The sequence below is a fragment of the Schistocerca cancellata genome, chromosome 9 (genome assembly GCF_023864275.1).
Source record: "Schistocerca cancellata isolate TAMUIC-IGC-003103 chromosome 9, iqSchCanc2.1, whole genome shotgun sequence".
In the NCBI taxonomy this organism is placed as follows: Eukaryota; Metazoa; Arthropoda; class Insecta; order Orthoptera; family Acrididae; genus Schistocerca; species Schistocerca cancellata.
This window is the reverse complement of record NC_064634.1, coordinates 189,218,494-189,241,057: the sequence shown is the minus strand read 5'-3', so window position 1 is coordinate 189,241,057 and position 22,564 is coordinate 189,218,494. Positions and strand designations below refer to the sequence as shown.

General features: G+C 44.7%; 1 protein-coding gene across 3 annotated transcripts in view; it reads left to right on the top strand.

The window, feature by feature from the left end:
* LOC126100583 (ankyrin repeat and SAM domain-containing protein 3-like) overlaps window positions 1–22,564 on the top strand; it is a 144,004-nt gene that overhangs the window by 36,012 nt on the left and 85,428 nt on the right. For 2 of the 3 annotated variants that reach the window (XM_049911206.1, XM_049911205.1), the window contains exon 2: window positions 7,288–7,504. In XM_049911206.1, the coding sequence (XP_049767163.1) occupies window positions 7,288–7,504 (217 nt within the window). Of the gene's footprint in view, window positions 1–6,266; window positions 7,161–7,287; window positions 7,505–22,564 lie in introns of those variants that run through there. The other variant, XM_049911207.1, reaches the window with a different exon arrangement.

The following is a 22,564-nucleotide window of genomic DNA, read 5'->3' as shown; positions in this document are numbered from 1 at the left end:
GGCGCTCAGCTGGCCTTTCGTCGGCAAATGATGCTGCCCCTCCTACACAACCAGGGACAGCGGCCGCAGCTGGCGACCAGTCGATGGAACCGGATCCGCCTCCCGTCGGTTGTAGCGTTGTTCCCTCGCAACCTGGCCCTCCGCGGCCGTCGAGGTGACCTGCTCTTCCCCCGTCTCGTTCCCCCAACTTTTTGACTAGCGATGGCGTTGTTTCATTGGAACATAAGAGGTATTCGATCTCATCGGGAGGAATTACAACTGCTCCTCCACCTGCACTGTCCGCTCGTCCTTGGACTCCAGGAAACCAAGTTGCGCCCGACTGACAGTATTGCCTTTACCCACTATACCTCGGAGCGGTATGACCTTACCCCTGTGGACGGTGTCCCAGCTCATGGTGGGGTCATGTTGCTCATTCGGGACGACGTCTATTACCATCCCATCCCATTGACCACCCCACTCCAAGCAATAGCTGTCCGCATTACTCTTTCTGCTTTTACTTTTTCAGTTTGTACCATCTACACTCCACCGTCGTCTGCTGTTAGTCGGGCTGACATGATGCACCTGATCGTTCAGCTTCCCCCGCTGTTTTTATTGTTTGGCGACTTCAATGCCCATCATCCCCTTTGGGGCTCTCCTGCATCCTGTCCAAGAGGCTCACTCTTGGCAGATGTCTTCAACCATCTCAATCTTGTCTGCCTCAATACCGGCGCCCCGACTTTCCTCTCGGACTCCACTCATACCTACTCCCACTTGGACCTCTCGATATGTTCTACCACTCTTGCCCATCGGTTCGAGTGGTATGTCCTTTCTGACACCTATTCGAGCGACCACTTCCCCTGTGTCGTTCGTCTCCTGCACCACACCCCATCCCCACGTCCCTCGAGCTGGAACATACTGAAAGCTGACTGGGGACTTTACTCATCCCTGGCGACTTTTCTGGACCACGATTTTCCCAGTTGTGACAGTCAGGTCGAATACCTCACGGCTGTTATCATCCATGCTGCCGAACGTTCCATTCCACGTACTACTTCTTCACGTCGCGTTTCCGTCCCCTGGTGGAACGAGGCTTGTAGGGACGCTATCCGTGCTCGACGACGTGCTTTACGCACCTTTCGCCGCCATCCTACGTTGGCGAATTGTATTGAATACAAACGACTCCGAGCGCACTGCCGTAGAGTCATCAAAGACAGCAAAAAAGCTTGTTGGGCCTCTTTCACACACTCCTTTAACAGTTTTACTCCCTCTTCCGTCGTTTGGGGTAGCCTGCGCCGGCTGTCGGGTATTAAGGCCCACTCCTCGGTACCTGGCCTGACCTCAGGTAATGCGGTCCTTGTTGATCCGGTGGCTGTCTCCAACGCCTTTGGCCGCTTTTTCGAGGAGGTTTCAAGCTCCGCCCATTACCATCCTGCCTTCCTTCCCAGGAAAGAGGCAGAAGAGGCTCGGCGACCTTCCTTCCACTCGCTGAATCTGGAAACCTATAATGCCCCCTTTACTATGCGGGAACTCGAACGTGCGCTTGCACTGTCCCGGTCCTCTGCTCCGGGGCCGGATGCCATTCACGTTCAGATGCTGGCACACCTCTCTCCAGCGGGCAAAAGCTTCCTTCTCCGTACCTACAATCGCGTCTGGACCGAAGGTCAAGTCCCCATGCGTTGGCGTGACGCCGTTGTTGTTCCTATACCCAAACCCGGGAAGGATAGACACCTTCCTTCTAGTTACCGCCCCATTTCTCTTACAAGCTGTGTCTGTAAGGTGATGGAGCGCATGGTTAATGCTCGGTTAGTCTGGATTCTTGAATCTCGACGGCTACTTACTAATGTCCAATGCGGCTTTCGTCGCCGCCGCTCCGCTGTTGACCACCTCGTGACCTTGTCGACATTCATTATGAACAACTTTTTGCGAAGGCGCCAAACGGTAGCCGTGTTCTTCGACTTGGAGAAGGCTTATGACACCTGTTGGAGAGGAGGTATCCTCCGCACTATGCACAGGTGGGGCCTACGCGGTCGCCTGCCCCTTTTTATTGATTCCTTTTTAACTGATCGAAAGTTTAGGGTACGTGTGGGCTCCGTATTGTCCGACGTCTTCCTCCAGGAGAACGGAGTGCCTCAGGGCTCCGTCTTGAGCGTAGCCCTTTTTGCCATCGCGATCAATCCCATTATGGATTGCATTCCACCTAATGTCTCAGGCTCTCTCTTTGTCGATGACTTCGCGATCTACTGCAGTGCCCAGAGAACATGCCTCCTGGAGCGCTGCCTTCAGCGTTGTCTAGACAGCCTCTACTCATGGAGCATGGCAAATGGCTTCCGGTTCTCTGAAGAAAAGACGGTTTGTATCAACTTTTGGCGATATAAAGCGTTCCTTCCGCCATCCTTACATCTCGGTCCCGTTGTTCTCCCATTCGTGGACACAACTAAGTTTCTAGGGCTCACGTTGGACAGGAAACTGTGTTGGTCTCCACATGTCTCTTATTTGGCGGCCCGTTGTACACGTTCCCTTAATGTCCTCAGAGTTCTTAGCGGTTCATCTTGGGGAGCGGATCGCACTGTCCTGCTTCGCTTGTATCGGTCCATAGTCCGATCGAAGCTGGATTATGGGAGCTTCGTCTACTCGTCCGCTCGGCCGTCCCTCTTACGCCGGCTCAACTCCATCCACCATCGGGGGATACGTCTTGCGACCGGAGCCTTCTACACTAGTCCCGTCGAGAGTCTTTATGCTGAAGCTGCCGAGTTACCGTTGACCTACCGGCGCGACGTACTGCTGTGTCGGTATGCCTGCCGGCTGTCGTCTATGCCCGACCACCCCTCTTACAAGTCCTTCTTCGCCGATTCTCTCGACCGTCAGTACGGGTTGTATGTGTCTGCCCTGCTGCCCCCCGGAGTCCGCTTCCGTCGCCTGCTTCGACAATTGGATTTTGCCCTCCCTACCACCTTCAGAGAGGGTGAGAGCCCAACACCACCTTGGCTCCAGGCTCCGGTTCATATTTATCTCGACCTCAGCTCACTCCCGAAGGATGGTACTCCGGCTGCAATGTATTGCTCACGGTTTGCCGAACTTCGTGCTCGACTTGCCAGTCATACCTTTATTTACACCGATGGCTCCAAAACTGACGATGGTGTCGGCTGTGCCTTTGTCGTCGGGGCCGCCACATTTAAATACCGGCTCCTCGACCAATGTTCCAGCTTTACGGCCGAGCTTTTTGCTCTCCATCAGGCCGTTCAGTATGCCCGCCGCCACCACCATTCATCATATGTACTCTGCTCTGACTCACTCAGTGCTCTTCAGAGCCTTGGAGCTCCCTATCCGGTCCATCCCTTGATTCAACGGATACAGCAGTCCCTCCATTATTTCGCTGATAACGGTGGTTCTGTCAGCTTTCTGTGGGTTCCCGGACATGTGGGAGTGCCTGGGAATGAGGCTGCAGATGCTGCGGCCAAGGCTGCAGTCCTCCTGCCTCGGCCAGCCTCCCATTGTGTCCCGTCATCCGACGTTCGTGGGGATGTCTGTAAGAGGCTTGTGTCGTTGTGGTGGGATGCTTGGTCATCCCTCCAAGGAAACAAGCTCCGGGCAGTGAAACCGCTACCAACTGCTTGGACAACATCCTCCCGACACTCTCGGCGCGAGGAGGTCCTTCTGACCAGGTTGCGGATTGGGCATTGCCGGTTTAGCCACCGCTACCTGCTCTCCGGTGACCCAGCCCCGCAGTGCCCTTGTGGTCAGGTATTAACAGTGCGCCATGTTTTATTGTCGTGTCCCCGTTTTAGTCAATTTCGTGTTGTCCTGTCCCTGCCATCTACTTTACCGGATGTTTTAGCTGATGACGCTCGAGCAGCTGCTCGTATTCTGCGTTTTATAACTTTAACTGGCTTGTCCAAAGACATTTAATCTTTTTACTTATTTTGTCTGCATCTTTGTCAGGTCCTTCTTGTGTCCCCTCCATCCCCTTGAGTTTTACCAGATTCCATGTGCTTTAATAACAGTGACTGGGCGCTAATGACCTCAGCAGTTGAGCGCCCTTAAACCCAACCAAAAAAAAAAAAAAAAGAGTCCCTCCATTGCAGGTTAGGCGTGCACGACTGCTGGTCAGTTATGTTGCACACATTTGTAGTTCTCCTGCACATCTGAATCACCATCTCCTTTTCCCACCCAGGGCGGTTCATCTCCCACATTGGCGGCCCAGGTCAGGGCTTCCAATTGCAGTTCGTGTCTGATCCCTTCTTTCCTAACTGGAGTCCTTGTGTTAACCACCTATCCTTGAGGTCCATTCACGTACACCTCCATGGTGTACACCTAGGCTGCGGCTTTGCCTGGACCTTTCACATGGCCCTAAGGACTCAGTTAACAGCTCTCTGCTGCCACTTCCTCTAGATACTTGACATGTACCGAGGACACGAAGTGGTTTACACTGCATCTCTATGGCTGATGCTCACATCAGCTTTACTTATGTACGTGGAGGACATATTGAACACCATTCCTTGCCTGATGCGCCCCCCCCCCCCCCACCCCACACCAGGGGGTTCAACGCTCTTAAGTGAGTATGTGCTTGGTGACCAAGGGGCCCCAGTCTCGCAGCACTGCTTTTTTCTGTGCTGTTTGTCCTCTCTTCTCCCGTCCTTTTCCCCTCTCTTGGGGAGATGTCTCATGCCTCCATGGGCTCTTGAAGCTCATTTGTGTTGATTTTCTTATAGGAATATTCTCTCTTGTGCTGCCCCCTTTTCCCTACACTGTGGCGTTTGAGGCCATTCTTTCTTTCTTCCTTTCCTTCTTATCTTTTCTCCTCCTCCCTGTGTGTGCCTGACGGCCAGCCACGTGTTTGATGTGTAGCAGGAGACTGGGTAACGGATAATTCCCAGCCCCGGGTTGGCATGTAGGACCTGCACGTAGCCTCTGGTACAGGCCAGGTCCAGGGAGGGGTGATTGCCTGAGCTGTTACCTTCCTCCTCTGCTGATTGGTCCCTCTGTCTGTCATTCGGGAGGTGTGACCTAAGCTGTGGAAAATCACCTAAGGCAGGGCACTCCCCTTTGGAGGGCCCCTGACTGGAAGGAGCATGCCATTGGAGATGCTGGCAGTCATGGGGACTTCTTCCCAGTGACTGATTTTTCCTTCTTTCTCAGTGTGTTTCACATAAAAGAAAGTAGAATGAGACTCCTGTCTCAATGTCTCTTCCTGTTGCGCCTCGATATCTAGTCGTCTCACGTTTAGGCGAAAACCAGACTTTTTGCTACTGTTAACCCCTTTGTTATACAGAAAGGTGTGGATGGCATCACTGGCCCTGTGAAGTCATGCTCCCATCTCCGCAGTTGAACTCTGTTTTTGGAAATTGATAGTGCTCTCCAGACCCAGAAACTACTCGAGGCCCAAATCCTCCACAAATATCCTATAAAAGTGGAGGCTCACAGTACACTTAACTCATCCTGCAGTGTTATCTACACCCAGCTGTTGGATGGTTTGATGGAGGATGAAATACCTAATTATCTATCAGATCAGGGCGTTACTGCTGTTTATAGAGTTATGAAGAAGGAAGCTGCCAATCTGGTGCCCACTCGCACATTGTTCGTGACGTTTGATCGGTTAACACTTCCTACCAAGATAAAGGCAGGCTATGAAGTCATCTCTGTGTGCCCTTTCATTCCCAATCCATTGAGGTGTTTTAAATACCACCAGTTTAATTGTACCAGCACGTCATGTTAAAACAGAGCCAAATGTGTCACTTGTTTTAGGGATGCACATGAGGGCACCTGTCCACCTCCTTCCCCCCTCTGCATCAATTGTAATGGAGACCATGCTGCTGCTTCTCATTCTTGTCCCATCTATCATGATGAGCAGGCTGTAAGGGAGAAGGAAACTATTGGAAAGCCATAAACTGTATGTCCCTTTGTCTGGAGGCTACAGTGCTGTGTTAGCCTCTCCCCGTCCCACAAAAAACATGGCTACGCAAACTTGTGACATATTTTTCAGTTTGAGGGTGGAAAAGACGCTTTGCCTTAAAGCTGACACTCCGTCTCCTGCTTCCCGGGCTGTAGGTTCTGCTACCTGCTCTTCGCCCTCACCGATGAAGACAATTGCAATGCAGCCAGCGAATCGTCAATTCAAAAAGAATTATTCCCGGGAAGATTTCTTGCATCCTTAGAGTTTGCAGCGATCTGGCTCTTCTGCAAATCGCCAAAAAATCAAAACAATCATCCAAAGGCAAACAGTCTTCCCTCTCTGAGACTCGTTGGTCCTTTTCAACTGACCGACATCAGGGAAGTTCTATTAATCCTGCTGAGTTGGTGGACAAAGATCCTCCACCTGTGGATTCCAGTGGCCATCCTCCCTCAACGGCTTGCCCTAAGTGGCCATCGACTTGAGTGTTTCTTATTCATTCTCTGGTGTTCCTAAATTTTATGGGCCTTTTACAATGGAATATCTGTGGCCTTCGGTTTAACAGGGCAGACCTCCAGCTGCTCCTGGGATTGCAATGTCCATTTGTAGTCTCTCCAAGAAACCAAGCTACATCCTCATGACCATTTTGCTCTTTCCCATTTTACTTTGCTACGGATGGACCTTGCCCTTACAGTGGGGATTCCTGCTCATGGTGGGATCATGCTGCTTCTACGAGATGTTTGTCATCGTCCTATCCCTTTGTACACCCATCTGCAAGCAGTTGCTGCCCATGTTTTCCTTCCTGAATTTATCTTTTCCCTAATCTTAATGTTATGTATGCTGATTCAGTGACATAACCGGCATATGCATTGCATTTTTTCATTTTAAATATGAAATTCACATCTGTGATAATTGTGCCCATACCTATTATGATTATGCAAAAATCTTAACAATGGTGCCATCACATGATTTTTCCTACATTGCATTTTTGGATCATAATTGACTATAAACATAACATAATTCCTCGTGTATTGTAATTTGACAGTGCCTTAGGGAGTGAAATCAGTTAATTGATGGTTATGAAATAATGAACAATGAAATAGTGTTTATTTCAAATAAAAATGTGTAGGTACCAATATGACACATAAACACAATCAAGCAGACTCGTAAAATTCATTAAAGGGAATAAAAATCAATAATAATCCATTAGCCAGCATTAGCAACAGTTTCACAGATAGTTAGAGATGAAAATAACTGAGCAAATTATCAGATGATAAAGTGACAAGTATTATTTTAGGTTAGTAACTATTCTCAGTTATTTCCCACTTGTCATGCATATTATATTTATAGAAAATCAAGTTAATCTGATAACTGTGCTTATTTCTATGATATTTAATGCCAATAAAATCATGTTGGCATTTCAGAGGTGAGAATATCAACTTCTGCAGTCACCTTTCTGGTTGGACACCTCTAATGTTTGCTGCTAGTCGAAACCACGTGGTTGCTGTGAAACATTTGATTGTGAAGGGAGCAAACGTGTGCACTCATTCAACAGAAGATGGCAGAACAGCATTTGCTTTAGCAGTTTCTGGAGGGAGCCGTGACACAGTTGCAGCAATAGCTGACGAGACACTTAGGCAGGTAAGCATCTTGTTGACATAATAAAAATGTGGGTATTAAATGAAAAGCCTTTAAAGTCAGTAGTGAAGTAAACAGATACAGTAACACATTGGATGAGTACTAGAACAGGAAAAGACTATTTAAATATGTGGGAACAAAGATTTATCTTTCTGTAGCAGACTTATCACATGCTTTGTCCTTTCATTGTTCTTTAAACTGAAAACAATGTCAAACGCAAACAAAATGCTAATTTCCAAAACCAGTATTCAGAGCTGACATAGATTTCTTAGGTATTGCAAAGTATGCTGTTCACATTAATGTGACCACCTGTCAAAAGCCTGAATAACCAGCTTTTGCAGTGCAGACTGCTGAGAGACGTCCATGAAGAGTTTCGGCAAAGTTTTGGAAAGTACTGATAGGGATGTGGTACCATGCTGACTCTTGTGCTATGGCCAGCTGTGCTAGGCTTTTTGGTGCTTACGGCCTGATAGAGGCACTCCCACTGATTCTTGATTTGGTTTAAATTTGGGGTGTTTTGTGGCTTTGGGAGTATGGTAAGCTCATCCTAGTGTTCTTTGAACCACGCCCTTAGACTCCATGCTTTGTGACCCATGGCATTGTCCTACAGATAGATACCATTGTGCTGTGGAAAAAAAAACTGCTTGTAGGGGTGGACATGATCCTCAAGGATAGAGGCATACTTGTGTTGATCCATTGTGCCTTCTATGATTATATCACCCAGAGAATGTCATAAGAAAAACTTCAGACCATAACGATCCCTCCTCCAGCTTGGATACTTCAGATGATTGTTGCAGGGTATTTACCATCAGATGTGTCATGCCATATGCACCAACAGCCATCTGTCCAATGGAGTGCAAAATGTGATTCATCTGAAAAGGCCACCTGTTACCACTTACTGGTCATCCAGCTGTGGTGTTAGTGTGCAAATTCCAGTCTTTATCACTGAGGAACAGCAGTCAGCATGGGTGCATGAACTGGCTGCCTGCTACAGAATCCCATATGCAGTAACATATGCTAAATAGTCATTGAGGAGATATTGTTGGTAGCCTTGTGGTTCATGTGGCCAGTCAGTTGCTAAAGATTTGCATGCCCATTTGATTGTACATATCTGTGCCACTGTCACTTGCCCTTGTCATGCGTAGCCCATGGTGCACCACAGCTGACTCAGTGTTGGTTTTGGATAGTGCTATTTTGCCATGCACAGTATACTTTAACTATGGTGGCATGCAGACAGTTTATGAACTTAGCCATTTTGGAAATGCTTTCACCCTTGGCCTTGAAAGCCAATGATCATGTTCATTTAGACATCATATAAATCAATCTATTCCCACATTATAATGATTGCACAGCCTTCCATGTCCCCCATCACACTTTATATACCCTCCACTGCTAGTGCTCCCACCTGCTGTCTGATAGCAGTTCTTGCACATTGCATCAACCATAGGTGGTGGTCACATTAATGTGACTAGACAGTGTATTGTTTTATGGAGTTCAAATTTAGACACAGGAATATAAAGGAACAACTTTTATTATTTATTAATACAAGGCAAAGTGTACTGAATGGCAAATGCACAGTGAATCAACAAGAGGGCTATGGCCAAGGAACATCAAAAGAAGTGTGGCTGTGGTGCCATCAGTATCTTAGGTGGGGAGATTTTAAAAGTGAAAATAATATTTCAGTTTCAACACTCACACTGTCTGAGCTTTTTAAAATCTGTTTCTGACAATATTAAAGCTTGTGCACATCACCACAAACCTACCTTTGATCAATGCGTGGTTGAAATGTCCACATACTGTTTTTAAACTGTAAACATATTCGATAATGATTGCTGCCTCTTCACACTTTCATCTCGTGAAATGATATCCAGTAACAGTGTGTTTCAGTCTTTCACAAGATTCAGAATTTTTATGAGTCTTGTCAAGCTCTGGTTATCCATATAGAGTGTGGTTGCTTGATTGCATTGATTTCCAAAATTCCTTAACAGATTTTGCAGCCATGTTAAGTCTTCTACAGCCATGCTGGATGCCATATATTTTGCTTGTGTGGTGCTCAAGGCCACCATTCTTTAATGCAGAGAGGACCATGTTATCAGTCCATTTGATGATGATAAAAAAAAAAAACAAAACTGGAAGTCAGCCACCTTGTTGCAACATCCCCTACATAAACAGAATCACTATACTCCAACAGAACCATCATGTCTTCAGTCTTTTTGTACAATAGATCAGAATGTTGTGCCCCACATGTACTTCAAAATGCATATGAGCACTTGACAATGACTATCATCATAACTGTTAAAAGTATTTTCTTGCTGCATTCTCCGTGAAAGCCAGATCTGGTCACTAAAAGTTGTGAGAAATAATTGAACCAACAGCTTCCTTGAATGGATATTTCTCTGCAATTGACACATTTTCATCTGCTGAGTACAGTTTCACATCTGTCTGTGCCAGAATGCATATAGGATTCGAATTTTCAAATTCCAAACATTTCAGGATTCACATTGCATATACTATAAACTGACTAAACCAGAGGTTGTACAGAGTTTCAGGGAGAGCATAAGGGAACAACTGACAGGAATGGGGGAAAGAAATACAGTAGAAGAAGAATGAGTAGCTTTGAGAGATGAAGTAGTGAAGGCAGCAGAGGATCAAGTAGGTAAAAAGACAAGGGCTAGTAGAAATCCTTGGGTAACAGAAGAAATATTGAATTTAATTGATGAAAGGAGAAAATATAAAAATGCAGTAAATGAAGCAGGCAAAAAGGAGTACAAACGTCTCAAAAATGAGATCGACAGGAAGTGCAAAATGGCTAAGCAGGGATGGCTAGAGGACAAATGTAAAGATGTAGAGGCTTATCTGGCTAGGGGTAAGATAGATACTGCCTGCAGGAAAATTAAAGAGACCTTTGGGGAAAAGAGAACCACTTGTATGAATATCAAGAGCTCAGATGGAAACCCAGTTCTAAGCAAAGAAGGGAAAGCAGAAAGGTGGAAGGAATATACAGAGGGTCTATACAAGGGCGATGTACTTGAGGGCAATATTATAGAAATGGAAGAGGATGTAGATGAAGATGAAATGGGAGATACGATACTGCGTGAAGAGTTTAACAGAGCACTGAAAGACCTGAGTCGAAACAAGGCTCCGGGAGTAGACAAAATTCCATTAGCACTACTGACAGCCTTGGGAGAGCCAGTCCTGACAAAACTCTACCATCTGGTGAGCAAGATGTATGGGACAGGTGAAATACCCTCAGACTTCAAGAAGAATATAATAATTCCAATCCCAAAGAAAGCAGGTGTTGACAGATTTGAAAATTACCGAACTATCAGTTTAATAAGTCACTGCTGCAAAATACTAACGCGAATTCTTTACAGACGAATAGGAAAACTAGTAGAAGCCGACCTCAGGGAAGATCTGTTTGGATTCCGTAAAAATATTGGAACATGTGAGACAATACTGACCCTACGACTTATAAGAAAGATTAAGGAAAGGCAAACCTATGTTTCTAGCATTTGTAGACTTAGAGAAAGCTTTTGACAATGTTGACTGGAATACTCTTTCAAATCCCAAAGTTGGCAGGGGTAAAACACAGGAAGCGAAAGGCTATTTACAATTTGTACAGAAACCAGATGGCAGTTATGAGTCGAGGGACATGAAAGGGAAGCAGTGGTTGGGAAGGGAGTGAGACAGGGTTGTAGCCTCTCCCTGATGTTATTCAATCTGTATATTGAGCAAGCAGTGAAGGAAACAAAAGAAAAATTTGGAGTAGGTATTGAAATACATGGAGAAGAAATGAAAACTTTGAGGTTCACCGATGACATTGTAATTCTGTCAGAGACAGCAAAGGACTTGGAAGAGCAGTTGAACGGAATGGATAGTGTCTTGAAAGGAGGATATTAGATGAACATCAACAAAAGCGAAACAAGAACAATGGAATGTAGTCGAATTAAGTCGGGTGACACTGAGGGAATCAGATTAGGAAATGAGACACTTAAAGTAGTAAATGAGTTTTGCTATTTGGGGAGCAAAATAAGTGATGATGGTCGAAGTAGAGAGTATATAAAATGTAGACTGGCAATGGCAAGGAAAGTGTTTCTGAAGAAGAGAAATTTGTTAACATCGAGTATAGATTTAAGTGTCAGGAAGTAGTTTCTGAAAGTATTTGTATGGAGCGTAGCCATGTATGGAAGTGAAACATGGAGGATAACTAGTTTGGACAAGAAGAGAATAGAAGCTTTCAAAATGTGGTGCTACAGAATAATGCTGAAGATTAGATGGGTAGATCACATAACTAATGAGGAGGTATTGAATAGGATTGGGGAGAAGAGACGTTTGTGGCACTTGACTAGAAGAAGGGTTCGGTTGGTAGGATGTGTTTTGAGGCATCAAGGGATCACCAATTTAGTATTGGAGGGAAGCGTGGAGGGTAGAAATCATAGAGGGAGGCCAAGAGATGTATTCATTAAGCAGATTCAGAAGGATGTAGGTTGCAGTAGGTACTGGGAGATGAAGAAGCTTGTGCAGGATAGATTAGCATGGAGAGCTGCATCAAACCAGTCTCAGGACTGAAGACCAACAACAACAACAACATACTATTTGGTGCACAATGTTTTTTCTTCTGTTTTGTTCAGTTTCCATTCCACAAAATTCTTTCACTTTGGAAATAGTTATCACCATTTTTTTTTTTTCCGTGTCTATGATGAGCTTGATGGAATCTTTGCTTTTCCAGTCGATAGCTCATTGTCTACAAACAAACCCAAGAAGACCAGACAATTTCCAACTCTCTCAGTGAGGATACATTTATCTATGGTGCTCTTTTCGAAACTCAACCAGTTCAAGAATTTACAAAAGTTTGATTCCAACAATGGGAAGCTTGCTTTAAACTGTAACAGATTTTTTAAAATTTTTTGTACATATTAGTTCTCCTGCAGCATCACACCTCACAGCACCAACATATGAATTTCCTCATCCAGTGTTCCATATAAAAACACAATTTTTACATCAAATAGCAACATTTCAAAATCTTCTTTGGCCAAAATGGCAAGCAAAATGTGTAGTGAGTTGTAACTCGCTACTGGTGAGTGTGTTTCATTGTAATCCAGTCCAGAGCATCGAGTAAAGCCTCGAGTAACAACTCAGACTTCATATTGTTGTCATTTTCCATTTTTGATGGTTGGGTTTTGAAAACCCACTTTGATTCTGTCATCATTTGGGTTTTGTTTTGGCATGACCACAAAGGTTTTATTCAATTGAAGTGCTTAGATTTCCTCTTCAATTGTTTGTTTTCATTTTTCTTTGTCTTGACCCAGAATTGCCTCTTCATAATATTTTTGTGGAAGACAGTCTGCATATGTGATTCTTGAAGTTTTCACAGTGTACTGAATATTCTGAGGTTTCATGATTGCAGCCAGATCATGTTGACTTCTTGCCACAATATTTTGACTGGCAGCTGTCCAGCCATCTTCAGTTGAGTGGCCACCACTGGTGTCAGCTAGTTCACGATATTGGCTTTATAACAAAAATTGGTGCGGAAACACATGCGCATTGGTGACCACCACAGGAGTGACCTCTGCCGAAATCCGCTCCCTCTGCAAATACTGTTCCACCCGTGGTGCATCGGCACATCTGAAAATGTGAAACTACATGTCCACAAAATGCATGCTCATCTCATTAAAAACAAACATCAAATGTCACCAGACTTGTCATTATGAATAAAATGTTTTCTCTCAGAAGATATTAAAGAAATCACCAGGTCCCAAGCCTTGTCCAGTTGAAAGCTGCTGCCCCCAATTAATAAAATTTTGTGCTATATGAATTTCCACAGGTTCTTTAATTATTGAATCTCAAAGAGATTTAGCCGAGTCCAAGATTTTTGTGGCAGAATAATCCATAGTGTCCTATGGTAATGCAGTGCTCAGGTACAGCCTGCAAAAGGTGAGTGTGGTGATCATATTCAATGCACCTTTCATGTACTGAGTGTATAATCTGACCTATGTAAGCTTTGCCACACATGCAAGGAATTTTGTAAATTCTGGCCTTCTGCGAACCCAGATCAATGTTTACTGAACTGAGAAGTGCACTAGTCTTTGCCGGTGGCCGGCATTACCGTGAACTTTGACTTGATGTTACCTTATGATCCTGCTGACTTTAAATGAAATGCTGCTGGTGTATGGAAGGAATGCCCTGGACTTGAACAGCTCCATATCTTCTTGATGTTGTGATTGGTTCCTCTTCAGTGCTGTACTAATCTGATGCAGAGTGTAACCATTATCTCTGAACACTGACTGTAGATGTTCTAGCTCCTTTGTCAGGCTGTCTCCATCATACCCAACATGAACCTGGTGCACCAGTGTTCTAAGGACGCTGGTAGTTTGTGAATGGTGATGGCAACTCAAAGTTTGTAGGTAAAGGTCTGTATGCATGGGCTTATGGTAAAGAGAATGCCCTAAAGACCCATCCACTCTCCTAGTAACCAAGATGTCCAAAAATGGTAAGCAAACGACATTCTCTATTTCCATTGTAAACTGGATGTTCTTGTGGATTGCATTCAGATGTTACAAGAAACATGACAGTTCTTCTTCACCATGGGGCCACACGAGAAAAGTGTCATCTACATATCGCCAGAAGACTCTTGGTTTAAGTACTGCCAAATCAAGAGTCCTGTCCTCAGTCTTCCATAGAGAAGTTTGCTACCAGAGGGGAGAGAGCCAACAGCCTTGCTACAGTGGTAACACTGGTTCCCGTCAGATCATCGAAGTTGGGAGCTGTCGGGCTGGGCTAGCACTTGGATGAGTGACGATCCAGTCTACCGAGCGCTGTTCGCTGTTGGCAAGTGAGGTGCACTCAGCCCTTGTGAGGCAAACTGAGGAGCTACTTGATTGAGAAGTAGTGGCTCTGGGCTTATAAATTGACATACAGCTGAGAGAGCGGTGTGCTGACTGCGTGCTCCACCATATCCACATTCAGTGACATCTGTGGATTGAGGATGACATGGTGGCTAGCTGGTACCATTGGGCCTCTGTGGTCTGTTCGGATGGAGTTTAGTACCAGGAGGGAGAGAGGACTGTCCATGGTAACACCATCAATCTGCTCAAAACATATGTTAGATTAAAAGCAAGTTGAGGAAAGGACAGGACGAAAAAGTGCTATTATATCAACCATGAAATTATTGCTGATGAGTGACTGTCTATAAGACAAACCTTAGTGAAATGTGAGATCATATTGCTGTGAATTGGATGCCATATTGAAACAGCTGTTTCATCTGCATATGGAGATTGTATCTTGTCTGTATTACTTTCCTGGGTATAAGTCGACAGCGTGACATGGGCAAAGTTGACTGGTTCCATAAGGATCCACTTTGACACAGATTTTGAAGTTCGCCCATCTGTCGGCAACATTATGACAAGAAGATACTTTTTGACACTCCATGGTCAATTTAACAGGTAAGGCTTTGGACAATGTAACACTCAGTGCTCGGGAAAGGCTTGAACTTCACCCCTACATTAAGAACCCTGTCTCTGATTTTATTAGTGCTGTTGAGGAAGCCGTTAGGTGTCTGCCTAGTGACACTGCAGAAGAAATAAGATGTAAAACATGCCATCCACTCACAGAAGCTCCACCTCAGGGCAACATTTCTGCTATGGAATGGGCAACACTACAAAAGCTACCAGAAGATTCTGAAACATGGTTTTATCAGCTGATAAGGAAAACACAACGGTGCTGTTGCCACGTGAGGTTTATGGAAAGATTTATAACTTGCTGAGCAGACCAGTGTATTGGAAGACTGCCAAAAACCCCACAGGGAAAGTGGAAAGGAAAACATCAGCACTGCTGAATCCTTCTATTTCACAAGAAGTGGCCAAAAGAGTAAAACGCCATAGTTCTGTGCCACCCCGGTTATATGGTATTCTGAAGATTCATAAAAAAGAGGTTCTGTTATGGCTGATTGCCAGTAATATCAACATCCCCCCCCCCTTCCCCCCTATGATTGGGCTATACACCTTGTCTCTCTATTGAGACCTTTTGTTAACCCTAAAGTGCCTCAAAACTTGACACAAAAGATGGGGTCATATAAATGTCAAATTGGTTGCTACTCATCATATAGTGGAGGTGCTAACTCAACCCCTCACCTGGTTCACATTCATTGATGACATCTTTGCAATCTGGATTTCCAGAACCTCAACAGCTTCTCCCCCATTTGCTTCACCTGGTCCTACTCAACCCAACGAGTCATGTTCCTAGACATTGGCCTCCAACTCAAAAATGGCTACATCAGAACCTCCATCCATATCAAACCTACTAACCACCAGCAGTACCTCCACTTTGACAGCTGCCACCCGTTCCATACCAAGAAGTGTCTTCCTTACAGCCCAGTCACCCATGGTACTCGCATCTGCAGTGACAGTCCCTCTGGAAATATACCAAATATCTCACTGAAGCCATCACAGACCATAACTTTTCTCCCAACCTTGTACAAAAACAAATCTCCCATGCCTTATCTTTCCAGTCTCCGACCACCTCAGAGGCGCATTCTCCTCATTACTCTGTACCAACCAGGAATGGAGCAACTGAATTACATTCTCCGCCAGGGTTTTGACTACCTTTCGTCGTGCCCTGAAATAAGTAATGTCCTGCCCACTATCCTTCCCACCCCTCCCACAGTGGTATTCTGCTGTCCACCGAACCTACACAATTTACTCGACCATCCTTACACAACACCTGCTCCCAACCCCTTACCTAGACCTAGATGCAGGACCTGTCCCATACAGCCTCCCACTACCACCTACTCCAGACTGATCATGATCACCACCTATACCATTAAAGGCAGGGCTACCTGTGAAACCAGTCATGTGATCTACAAGCTAAGCTATAACCACTGTGCTGTGTTCTATGTGGATATGACAACCAACAAGCTGTCTGTCCGCATGAATGGCCACTGAAACTGTGGCCAAGCAGCAAGTGAACCACCCTGTTTGCTGAACTCACTGCTAAGAATGACAGCCTTCATTTCAATGACTGCTTCACAGCTTGTGCCATATGAATCCTTCCCACCAACACCAGCTTTTCTGAGCTACACATATGGGAACTTTTCCTGCAATACAGCCTACATTCCTGTAACCCTCCTGGCCTCAATCTTCGTTCGTCAGTGTCTTCACCCATCCAGCACCTTCCCTGTCCCCATTCCCATTGGAGCTACACATATGCATCATGTTCACAGCTCTGTTGACTTTGAGCAGACTGAAGTCACATTAACTCAGTGAAACTGACTTGCTAGTGAGCTTCGATGTAATTTCACTTTCCCTATGATTACTCTTATGGACTCTTTCACTCATCAGCAATAGGTTCATGACCCATATAGCAGCACTTTCCATCATATCCTTTCTTCAACCTAATTTTTATTCAACAATGAATATTTTGAGCAGATTGATGGTGTTGCCATGGGCAGTCCTCTCCCCCCTCTGGTAGCACAATTTTTTTATGGAAGAGAGGACTCTTGATTTGGCAGTACTTAAACAAAGTGTCTTCTGGCGATATGTAGATGACACTTTTGTCCTGTGGCTCCATGGTGAAGAACTGTCACATTTCCTGGAATCCAAAAGAACATCTAGTTTACAATGGAAATAAAGAATGATGGTTGCTTACCATTTTTGGACATCTTGGTTACTAGGAGTGTGGAGGGGTCATTAGGACATTCTCTTTACCGTAAGCCCACACATATGGGCCTTTACCCGCAAGCTTCGAGCTACCATCAACCCTTCACAATCAAGTGACATCCTTATTTCTGATGGAGACAGCCTTACAAAGGAGCCAGAACATTTACAGTTGGTGTTCAAAGATAATGGTTACTCTCTGCATCAGATTAGTAAAGAGCTAAAGAGGAAGAAACTTGACCAGCCACAACATCAAGAAGATAGAGCTGTTCAGTTCCAGGGCATTCCTTCCATGTCAACAGCCTTTTGTCTAGAGTTGGCAGCATCTTAAAGAAAGGTAAGTTAAAGTAATCTTCTGACCACTGGCGAAGATTAGGGCACTTCTCAGTTCTGCAAAAGATGATCTGGGTCAGCAGAAGGCTGAAATTTAAAAAATTACTTGCTTGTGTGGCAGGTGAACATGAGCGCCACACTCACCTTTTGCAGCCCAGTTTGTTGGCTGTAGCTGAGCACTGTATTACCACAGAACACTCTATGGATTATTCTGCTTTAAAAATCTTGGTCCTGGCTAAATCCTTATGGGGTTCAGTAATTAAAGAAATTTGTCTAGCACAAGTTGGGACTGTGGCTTTCAGGCTTGGCACCCAGTGATCTCTTTAATACATTCGGAGATAGAACATTTTAGTCGTAATGACACGTCTGTTGAAATCTGACTTTGTTTTTGGCATTAAGTGCACACATTCTGACAGGGCAGACATATAGTTTCACCTTTATGCATGCACCTGCATGCCATGGGTGGACCACTATTTGTGGAGGGAGTGGACTTCAATAGAGATCACCCCTCTGATGGCCACCAATGCACGTGTGTTTCTGTGCCAATTTTTGTTACAAAGCTGACACCATGAACCAGCAGACTCCAATGGTGGACACTCACCTGAAGATGGCAGGACAGCTACCAGCCAAAATATTGTGGCAAGAAGTCAACATGATCTGGCTGAAATCCCAAAACCTCATAGAGCAGTCTACATAGTTTACATCATATCTGTCTTGGCATTGAATCTGGCTCCTCATTCAATGAAATAGCTCTTAATTGACTTGTTAAAATATTTTGTCCATCAATTGATCCCCAGTGTCTTCAGTTTTGCACAAACTATTAGACATCATCTTCATGAATTTCTTGAAACAATTAAAAACATTGAATTTATTTCTCAAGAAATAGAGAGGACAAAAACCAGATGTATCCTCGGCGAACATTATAAAATTCTTTGAACCATCAAGTGATTCAACCTCCAATGGTCCACATACATTAATCTGTATTAAATCACCACTTTCTGAATTTTTCACTTCAGTTTTCTTATCAAAAGGTAAATGGTGAGACTTTCCATATTGAGATACTTTACAAAAGGATGCCACAACAAACATATATATTCCCTTGATAAGACCTCTTTTGATCAAATTCACAATCAATGTGCACAATAGAAAATCCAGGATGGAATGTAACGTTTTGAAAAGGAAAGTTGTTACTCACCATATAGCAAAGATGGTGAGTTGGCAGGTAGGCACGACAAAAGGCAACTGAAACCACACTGTGAGCAAGAGCATCAGTGCATGATTGGAGTGGTAACTTGGGTGGGGGTAAGGAGGAAGCTGCGGTGGGGAGGGGGGGGGTATAGTACGGTGGGGGTGGTGAACAGTGAAGTGCTGCAGGTTAGATGGAGGGCTGGGGGAGGTGGGGATGGGGGGATGGGTGGGGGGAGCAGCTGAAAAGGAGGGAAGTAAATAGACTGAATGTGATGGTGGAATGACTGTTGTGTAGTGCTGGAGTGGGAACAGGGAAGGTGCTGGATGGGTGAAGACAGTGACGAACAAAGATTGAGGCCAGGAGGGTTACAGGAATGTAGGCTGTATTGCAGGAAAAGTTCCCATATGTGTAGCTCAGAAAAGCTGGTGTTGGTGGGAAGGATTCATATGGCACAAGCTGTGAAGCAGTCATTGAAATGAAGGCTGTCATTCTTAGCAGTGAGTTCAGCAAACAGGGTGGTTCACTTGCTGCTTGGCCACAGTTTCAGTGGCCATTCATGCGGACAGACAGCTTGTTGGTTGTCATATCCACATAGAACACAGCACAGTGGTTATAGCTTAGCTTGTAGCTCAAATGACTGGTTTCACAGGTAGCCCTGCCTTCAATGGGATAGGTGGTGATCATGATCAGTCTGGAGTAGGTGGTGGTGGGAGGCTGTATGGTACAGGTCCTGCATCTAGGTCTAGGTAAGGGGTTGGGAGCAGGTGTTGTGTAAGGATGGTCGAGTAAATTGTGTAGGTTCGGTGGACAGCAGAATATCACTGTGGGAGGGGTGGGAAGGATAGTGGGTAGGACATTACTTATTTCAGGGCACGACGAAAGGTAGTCAAAACCCTGGCAGAGCATGTAATTCAGTTGCTCCATTCCTGGTTGGTGCTGAGTAATGAGGAGAATGCGCCTCTGTGGCCAGACTGCAGAACTTAGGGAGGTGGTCGGAGACTGGAAAGATAAGGCATGGGAGATTTGTTTTTGTACAAGGTTGGGAGGATAGTTATGGTCTGTGATGGCTTCAGTGAGATATTTGGTATATTTCTAGAGGGACTGTCACTGCAGATGGGAGTACCATGGGTGACTGGGCTGTAAGGAAGACACTTCTTGGTATGGAACGGGTGGCAGCTGTCAAAGTGGAGGTACTGCTGGGGGTTAGTAGGTTTGATATGGATGGAGGTTCTGATGTAGCCATTTTTGAGTTGGAGGCCAATGTCTAGGAACATGACTCGTTTGGTTGAGTAGGACCAGGTGAAGCAAATGGGGGAGAAGCTGCTGAGGTTCTGGAAATCCATATTGCAAAGATGTCATCAATGAATGTGAACCAGGTGAGGGGTTGACTTAGCACCTCCACTATATGATGAGTAGCAACTTTCCTTTTCATTATATTGTCACAACCAATTTGACATTTATATGACCCCATCTTTTGTGTCAAGTTTTGAGGCACTTTAGGGTTAACAAATTCACCTCACATTGGGAGTTCGATAAACAAAAACATTCTACAAATCTTGTTTTCTTGCTTTATTCTTGGTTGACAACACATCCATCATGAGAAATGTTTACAAACTTATCTACAAAGGTTGCCTCAAAACCTTTTGTCATGCAAATACTAACAAAACAAATTCTTCCTTACTTTTGTGATGTACAGTACGTGATAAATTCATCCGTCTTTGCAATGCTCATTTACAATTTTCTTTATTTTAATTGATCTTATCCATTAACTTTGCATTTTGCATTACTTCCAAGTGAAATTTCAATGTGTTGACATCACAGATTTGACTGAACAATTCCCACTGAAAAAGTAGTGTGCTGCAATGCCCTGTAATCCAGACGTCTCTTGTATCAGCATTTGGCATACTCTCACAAATCACTTTATTATGTGGGACTTTCTCATGTGACACTGTCAGTAACAATGAATGCATTTATGTTACCTCTATTTTGCAACCAAAATAGAGATAACACAAATCGATTCATTGTTATTGATTACATTCTTCTCAGAAGGGCAATGTCTTGACAGATTGGCTTCCTTCCTGCAGGTCCAGCAAGTAAATTTCCTTTTGAATTCACATGATTCAGGTTCTGCTTTCTTGCATCTGTATGCTCTTTTGTCAAGACGTGAGATGAAGTCACTTCCAGGACAGTGGACACCATCTTCCAGTAATTCAGTTGGTTTTTCTTCTGAGAGGAGCCAATCCTGGCGTTTTAGAACCATTTGTTGATTGCTGGACACAGTGTTCCAGGCCATTACTAGGCTGTGGAACTTCATCAGAAGGCTTATGAGGATCTTGGCCATGATTGCTACATCTGACATGGTTTCTCCCATGCCCATGAACTGAATCACAATGTTAATGATTTTTATGATATGCTGTGACACTAAAACATTCACATTCATTCAATACTCATGGGAATTTTTGATGAGAGTGCATTTGTTCATGTTGGATATTTGTTCATGAATCATGCGTGCATGTTATCAAAAATAAGAGTTGTGATTACTCGGTCCCAGTTGAAATGCAACATGTGACAAAAGTATTGCCTTAACCCAGTTTTCTAGCAGACATTTTCAAATCCTTAGGTTTTGCTCTCTGGATGTTCACCACATTTTGAATGCTGTAGGTGTTGAACAAAGCCTGAATTTGAAGTTTACATAGCCGGCCGAAGTGGCCGTGCGGTTAAAGGTGCTGCAGCCTGGAACCGCAAGACTGCTATGGTTGCAGGTTCGAATCCTGCCTCGGGCATGGATGTTTGTGATGTCCTTAGGTTAGTTAGGTTTAACTAGTTCTAAGTTCTAGGGGACTAATGACCTCAGCAGTTGAGTCCCATAGTGCTCAGAGCCATTTGAACCATTTGAAGTTTACATAGCTGGAAATTCAATCTGTCAGATTTCGTGGTGTTTCTTGAGATCCCTTTGTCTGACATTGCACAAAAAATGGCACATGAGGCAATCAAATTGCATATCAAACAAAACTCGTAATGAATATTTGTGCTGAATTTTTCAAATAAATTGCACCCATGGCCTATAAATGTTTATGGAATTCGAATTCTGGCATGGGAATATGTAGGAACAACTTTTATTAAGTTTTAATACAAAGCAAAGTGTATTGAACGATTGAAAGACCATGAATAAACAAAGGAGGGCTACACCAAAGTAACACAAAAAAATAATAATAAAACTGTGGTGCTATCAGTATCTTAGGCGGGGAGATTTTAAATGCAAAAATAACATTTCAATTTCAACATAAGAATTCACACTTGTTATAATGTCAAGTTGAACACACATATTTCAAAAAGACACAACACATATGTCACTGAGCAAGTGGACAAAGCAAGACATGTGAACACGGTAACATTCGAATGAGCACAGACTCCGAGTCTAGCGGCCGCTGGCTGGTTGGCCGCTTAGGTGGCGCAGCTGCTGAATGGCTGGCAGACAGCGCCACACGTAGAGGACGCGCCTAATTGCATGGCGGCACTTTGAATGATTGGCGAGTCACAACACTTTTCCCCCCCTTTTTTTGCACTGGTCTTGATGGAGGTGGCCTGTAGATTGCTAACGTCCATAGGCATTGTTTGACTGGCCGTAAAGTCTCGAGGAGGCGGCTTCCCGTACGGACGGAAGTGTCCCCGATGATAATGGGTCGATATGACAGGAGACGTAGGGGTCGAATCTGCTGGGGCCCCGTGCACCAATCTGCCTGTTGCGGTAAGCCCAGCTGATATAACAGGAGACATGGGCGATGCGTCAGTGTCCGTAGGAGAAGGAGGTGAGTAGATTGGCTCCGACAGATGATGGTCATCCAGTTCCTGCATGGGCACATCTCCTGGTGGTGTCCGTTCTTGTACTGG